This window comes from Notothenia rossii (genome assembly GCF_949606895.1).
Source record: "Notothenia rossii genome assembly, chromosome: 8".
Classification (NCBI taxonomy): Eukaryota; Metazoa; Chordata; class Actinopteri; order Perciformes; family Nototheniidae; genus Notothenia; species Notothenia rossii.
Window position 1 is genome coordinate 52,536,534 of NC_136906.1, and position 7,638 is coordinate 52,544,171.

The following is a 7,638-nucleotide window of genomic DNA, read 5'->3' on the forward strand; positions in this document are numbered from 1 at the left end:
CAGGCTGCACAACAAGGGGTCAACAATTTGAACAATCACTGGACATAAATTCACACTGTTTCCACACACCCATGTTAATATATATAATATATATATGACCCAATTTGTATGTCCATTTTCATTCATAGTTTATGAGACCCAATATGTATATATTTTTATTTTTTATATTCATTTCTTATTTCATTATTATTATTATTATTATTATTATATTAAATTATATATATATATATATATATATCTTTTGTATCTTTTGATTTTATCAATCTGTGTGAATCTGTGCTATCCTGTTTTTTCACCCTTACCCTGTTGTTGTTTGAACAATTGAATTTCCCCCCGGGGATTAATAAAGGTCCATCTAATCTTATTTTATCTTAATTACACCTGTAATAAATACCCTCCATTTTCTCTCTCTTTCTCTCTCTCTCTCTCAGCCTGCAGCAGAAGGTTCAGCTCTGCCTGGCTGACGGGGTCAGGCTGCCCATGCAAGACCTGAAGCGGCTGGAGGTGGAGAACACTGACCTGCTGGAGCAGAAGGACCACAGCAGCAGGGTAGGGTCCCCCCCCCCCCCCCCCCCCACACACACACACACACACACACACACACACACACACACACACACACACACACACACACACACACACACACACACACACACACACACACACACACACAAGCAGTGTTGCGGTAGACTAGTCACATTTCTTTTGGACTACTCTGTAACACACACACACACACACACACACACACACACACACAACCACATGAACATAACTAAAGTCAAAATACTGACCTTGTGGTCTCTGCTCCCCACCAGCTGATCGAGCAACAGAAGGAACGGATTGAGAGACTGACCTCTCAGCTAACGGTAGGCTAACACAAATCCACACAACCAGTGTGCATGATACCAAATGTGTGTGTGAATGTTAGTTTATTTAGCACCCTGTATGGCGGCCTCTGCCTCTGTATGAGTGTGTGTATGGCTGAATGCTGACTTATGAAAAGTGCTTTACTCCATAAAACAGTCTATTTAGCATGTTTCCAACTATGTTTTAAAGGGGACCTATCATGCAAAATCTTTTATACATGAATATGTGTCCCCGGTGTGTCAGGGAACTCACCAAGTGTCAGAAAACACAACCCTCTTTTTTTCCTCCATACCCAAATCTCTAAAAACGGGGCTGAAACGGATCTGATACAGACTGATCCAGATTTGAAATATCTCTGACGTAAAAAACGGGGAGCTCCGCCTGTATGGGCAACTCTCCACCTATCAGGGGAATGAGAGTTTGCGTGGCATGGTAACAGCATGGTAACATGAAACTCATGCCTGACCACGCCCCTCCTTTGCAGGGGGGCGTGGTCAGCTGCAGCTCATTTGCCACAGAATCAGCCCTTGCAAAAACAGGGCTGGAAAAGAGCAAATAGAGCGAAATGAGGCATGGCTAAAATGCATGATCTGTTTGGTATTTTGAAAAAAAAACTTCACAGACATGTTTTATATAGGTATGGCCCTACAATATGTTATTCAAATATAGCATGATAGGTCCACTTTAAGGTATAGAGATATCGTCCTGGAGTTAAAAGCATTTTATTTCCTTTTTTATTGGGTTTTGCATTAGTATAAAGTTGTATACTGATTATGAAAATAAAGCTATAAAAGGTGGTGCAGTCATAGTAACAAAGCCAACATTGTATCACAATTGAACGTTTAAAACAGTCTAAATCAGCGGTTTTCAAAGTGTGAGGCGCGCCTCCCCTGGCGCAGCGTGAGAATTTTTTTTTGAGAAACTGAAATCTAGCTAGTTAACTTCAGCTAACTTTATGTGAGCGGCAAGTTCTTTGTTAAGTTACCTAAAGTGAAAGAGGAGACAGCGCCTGGCAGAAAACGTCACTTGCACACTTTTGTCTCTCTGTGGAGACTGAGTTCCCCCACCTCGCCAAAAAGGCTGTAAAAGTGCTCATTCCCTTCACCTCCGCCTACCTGTGTGAGTGCGGGTTTTCTGCATTGACTTCGATCAAAAGCAAGTACCGGTCAAGCAGGGGCAGATCTACCGGGGTGGAATGGGGTGGCAACTTCCACCCCGGCTGCCACAGTTTGCAGCTTTGTTTTGAAATAAAAGTTGTGGCTCATTGGACATTTATGAGAGAAAATCCCTAATGTCCGAGTGCAAGTGAATGCAGCATAAGACGCAAGCCTTGTAACCCCGGCCCTGGCGCGAGCGAGGAAATGTGAATGGCGGCGATTTCAATTTAACGGGACGGCGCAAAACGAGAAGCATTCGAACCCAAGCAGACGGAAGGAATGAGCAGGATTCCCGCGTGGTCTTAAAAAGTCTTAAATCTGATAATCTGAATTTAAGGCCTTAAAAAGGTCTTAAATATGACCAAAAAAATAAGAAAGGTCTTAAATATGATTTAGAAGGTGTTAAAAATGATCGGATTTGAAAGATACTTCTGTGTAGCGATTGCGTCTAAATGTGTTTTGGGGGAAATGTCCAGGCTGCAAAGTAACCAGTGCGGTAATAGCCTTTCAGTTCCCCCAAACAATTTGTATTGAAATGAATAAACATGTAACCAGTAATCAATAACTTTTTTTCCCCCGGCCCCTTATCGGAGAACACCCAGCTAGTAAACTAGCAACCAAGCTTCAGCTAGCGGCAGTCAGAAACTCAGGTATCTTCAAATCTACTTACAAATTAATATGGGGAAGTGTAAGTTCAACCGTATGGTTGGAAAACATCTAATTTAGTGCTTGGTTGAAACCAGTGGAGGGAACGTGTTAGAAGCCCGCTTCACCTTTTGCTAAATAAATTAGCGTTTGTTTTGCTAATTAGGTCAGCTAGTGCAGTCTTAGCTAGTGCAGCAGCTCCCGCAACAACACCGGGGGACCTCCGGGCGACGTTTTGGTCTTCGTCAACCCTAAAAGCGGAGGTGCTGTGGACGGTAAATACCGTAGCTAAACACCAATCATACAACAGCAACGATGAAAGATTGTAGCCAAGGCAGCAGAGCTCTGAATATAGCTCTTGTCACTCTCTCACTCACTCACACACACACACACACACACACACACACACACACACACACACACACACACACACACACACACACACACACACACACACACACACACACACACACACACACACACACACACACACACACACACACACACACACACACTAGGCCTGCTCGATTATGGCAACAATTATGATCACGATTATTTTGGTCAATAATTGATATCACGATTATTAAATACGATTATTCATTGACTTTCAAAACATCCATTTATTGAACTTTAAAACAAATAATAATTTGAACAGTATGTTTTTAACTGTTGATTACCCTGAACGTATAATTCAACCGAAAAACCAATACACAAGTTAATTAAATAAATGATACATTTAAATAAATAATATCAAAATAATAAATACCGATAAACAAGATCAACAAATATTTTGGAGCGCAAAAAACAAATTAGACTAAAATTAATTAGATCAAATATGTTCTATCTCGTGCACTGTCACAACCTAGCAAAGCAAAATAATCGTTTTTTTTCGATTATGTTGCTTTCGTAATTGTGGCAGGCCAAAATCGTAATTGTGATTAAAATACGATTAATTGCACAGTCCTAACACACACACACACACACGCACACGCGCACACACACACACACACACACACACACACACACACACACACACTTTTTGTCTAACACGCTAACACAGTTCTGTACTGTTATGCTGTTTTAATTTAATTTAATTTAATTTCAAACCTTTATTTAATCAGATTGGTCCCATTGAGATCATAGATCTCTTTTTCAAGGGAGACCTGCAGCATATGGGTTCCACATGAAACATAAAACAATAAAGGACATCATACATTATATTTACAGGATACATTTACATAGTTATAGACATTTACAAGTGCCCATAGTATCAACGAGCATTTCATTTAGCCTAGCTTTAAAAACATGCAGAGGAATGAGATTGCTCAGTTTTAATTTTAGCTGTAGATTGTTCCAAGCAAGTGGAGCTGCGCACATAAAAGCTGTCTTACCTAAGACAGTCCTTGCTCTTGGCACATCTAACAATACTACATGATGCAATCTCAGACAATAGCTGGTTGCAACTCTCTGTGTTATCAGAGAGCAGATATAATATGTTGTGTTATGTTCAGTCATTGTTCTTCTGTTGAACATGAATACATTTAATTTGTAAGTAATTATGGGATGTATTTCTTCTTTCATAGCAATTTTCCTTCATACTTTCTTGCCGTGAAATAGGTCTTAAATTCTATTCAAAGTGGTCTTAAAAAGTCAAAAATTTGAGTTGGCGAAACCTGCAGGAACCCTGAATGAGGTATTTGCGGTCTACAGTAACAGAGAAGAGACTGTCAAGTTTGGCTGTACTCAGCATTGAATCAAAACACACTAAAGCTTTGGATCTTAATACGTTTGTGAGGCGTCTTGCTGAACAAGATGGTAATCGCCGCATTCAGCTCTTATAGGCATGCCATCTTGATGCTCTGCTCAAGGATGACTCGATGAGCATAACAAACTGTTAAGATGATGACCTTACGTGTGTGAATATAGTTTTTTCTTTGTGGGGTCTAACCCCAAAAAACTGTTTTAACTCCTGAGAAAGTAAAATAAGACGGTGTGTAAAACTACACTGCCCTGCCAAAAAAAAGTAACCACTTTGATTTAACTAGGCCAGTAGGTACGGACTTTCCACTGGATAATAATACCCCTGCATTAAAGCAGCAACAACAACAACAATAATAATGATAATAATAGTAATAATAGTAATAGCAATAATAATTGGGAAGGGGGGCGCGGCGCGGCTGTTCTTATGTTTTCTGAGGGGAGGCTCACCTTCCCACACTTTGAAAACCCCTGTTCTAAATGATTAACTCAGTGTTACCTGTTTGCTGCTTTGTCAGGCCACTCATATGATACTGCAGAAGAAAAGAAGCCTTCCTCATGAACAGGAAACAGAGGAAAGCCTGGCCCCCCCATCCAGAGCCCCCCCACAGGTATTTACTTTACTTGTAATGGAGTATCTTCAGGATGTGATGTTAGTACTTTTTCTTAAATAGGGGATCTGAGTACTTTTTCCACCACTGCTTTTCTCTTGGTAACTTCCCCATCAGGTGGGGGATAGTGGGCTTCTGGTGGAGCTGCCTGAGGTGGAGCTGCCTGAGGTGGAGCTGCCTGAGGTGGGCCGGCTGCTGAAGGAGATGTCCCTGTGTCTGCTGGACCTGCAGGCCCTCTGCAGCATCCTGGCCCAGAGAGCACAGGGGAAGGAGCCCAACCTGTCCCTGCTGCTGGGCATGAAGTGTATGCGCGCACACGCGCACACACACACACACACACACACACACACACACACACACACACACACACACACACACACACACACACACACACACACACACACACACACACACACACACACACACACACACACACACACACACACACACACACACACACACACACACACACACACACACAACTGTGATTTTTGATCCTGAAAATTCAGCAATTGATTCAGCATCCTCAATAACCCCCAAACCACTCCAAAATTGTCAAAATCGGCCAAGCCATTTTGAAAGTATTGTCTACATCAGCTATAATGCTAATTAATTCAACTTATGTTAATTGTGAAAATTGCCCACATTATGCTAAGTAGCATCCAGCAGTTTGTAATTACTGGGGATCCATACTATACATTTCTAACATAACACTTTGGGGTACTCAACATTTCCGGGTTCACAGTTCTGGAAACTAGACTAAAGTGTCCTTAGTTGCTTTCCACTGCTGACCACTAGTGATAAACCCGTCCGTCTGTGTCTGTTCAGCGCTGAGTGTGTCTGCGGAGGAGAGTGACAGCAGGGAGGAGGTGGAGGAGGAGCTGAGGGTGAAGCTGCTGGAGGTGGCTCGGCTGCGGGGGGACATCGACGACCTGAGAAGGAGCATCTCGGAGCGCTACGCCCAGGGTCAGGGGGACAGCTGCGTCTCCCAGTGACCCCGCCTGTGTCCCTTCTATCTGTCAAATTCACCTTTTTTTATTGTGTCGTATTTGCAAATTTACGAAGGAGGAGTCTGTTACTATTGCGTTACAAAAGCATGTGGAAAGAAAGAAAGAAAGAAACAAACTATACTAAAGGGATACATTATCTTTTACAATATATCATTATATGTGTAGTATTACCATATCAATATTACATTTTTTATATTAAGTTTATTGTTAATACTGGTATTAATCATATCCACTCAGTAAGAGGATATGAGCAAAATTAGGAATGTTGCTATGATTAAGAAGTGAGATCTAAATGAGTGAATATCAGTATTAAAGCTGCCGCTTGTTGCGCTGCCTTCTAGTGGCCCAAACTATGTTATTTATCGATTTAGATCAGGGGTGTCCTAAAATGTTTCACTGAGGGCCACATACAGACAAATATATGAAGGGCTGGACCCCTCACTAGAGGTGAGGTATATTGCCTCATAAGGTCAGTTATAAGTCAGCAAAATCAATCAAATGTAGCAACATTATTCTTGATAGAAAGCTTTAAGAAAAAAACAGTCTACATCACAGCTCTCCATAGGGTTTCATTTACTTTGTTACAAAAACTATATTTCAAGTGTGTTACGAGAATAAGTTATTGGGCTTTTTCTATCAACTAAGATTTGTTAGAAAATGTTCTCTGCTTTATTGACTGAATTTATTAGAAAATTGGGCTCATTAACACATGAATACTGTGTATTTGAACATATATATTTAAGAAGTACAATATAGGACAAGCACAAGTTTAATGTGCATATTGCATTATACTTTTAGGATTTGCTGCAGGCCAATTAAAAACCGACCACGGGCCACAGTTGGCCCCAGAGCCACGCCCCTGATTTAGATAAATAGCCTCAATAAGCATAGAAGAGCACCTTCAGGCAGAGTTATTGTGCCTGATCATTAAATATGAAATTGTCTATGCACATGTTGAAAATACATACTGACATTTGTATTGAACACTCAGTGGATCAAGCACCTCTCCTGCTGCTGGATACTGAAATGCAATTCTAGTTAGATCAATCTCATCCATGTGAATTTAAAGGTCTTAATAAGCAATAAATGGTGCGTTCTCCCCATGATGTGGGTTTCTATCTGTGGTGACTCATCAGGTGAGAGTCAGTAGTCACATTTATTCGTCATGTTATAGATAATGTGTCATTAATTGTTTCCAATTAGCCGTCATGCTAATCTTGCAGCCAAAGAAGCTGAAAGAGCGAAAGTGAAGCAGCACATGCACTTTCTGGTACTTGTAGTCTCCTAGTGCTTCAGGCCAGTTGGAAAATGAAATAATTTCTCTATTAAGCTTTATATATATCAAACAAATTATCATGTATAGCTTTTAAAATGTGTCAGTAATATAACTAACCGAGCCACTGGATGGCCTGCTCCTCGACACAGGAAATGATTTCTGCTTGATGTTATTTTTCTTTTACTGACAAAATGTATGAATGCCAACAATGTACGTGTATAAGCAGTGTTGTTCCTAAATCCTATCTTGTTGTTTTGCTATATGGAGGTTTGATCATATTTGTTAATGGCAAATAAAAGTATTTTTCTAAAGAA

General features: G+C 40.7%; 1 protein-coding gene and 1 long non-coding RNA gene across 2 annotated transcripts in view; both read left to right on the forward strand.

The window, feature by feature from the left end:
- cep85l (centrosomal protein 85L) overlaps positions 1-7,638 on the forward strand; it is a 64,126-nt gene extending 56,488 nt beyond the window's left edge. The window contains exons 9-13 of the mRNA XM_079646232.1: positions 432-549; positions 816-866; positions 4,946-5,038; positions 5,156-5,342; positions 5,867-7,638. Of these exons, the coding sequence (XP_079502358.1) occupies positions 432-549; positions 816-866; positions 4,946-5,038; positions 5,156-5,342; positions 5,867-6,033 (616 nt within the window). The 3' untranslated portion in view covers positions 6,034-7,638. The remainder of the gene's footprint in view (positions 1-431; positions 550-815; positions 867-4,945; positions 5,039-5,155; positions 5,343-5,866) is intronic.
- Positions 876-2,944, forward strand: LOC307016884. Its single transcript, XR_013801961.1, has 2 exons — positions 876-2,674; positions 2,836-2,944. It is a non-coding gene; the product is annotated as an uncharacterized lncRNA (long non-coding RNA).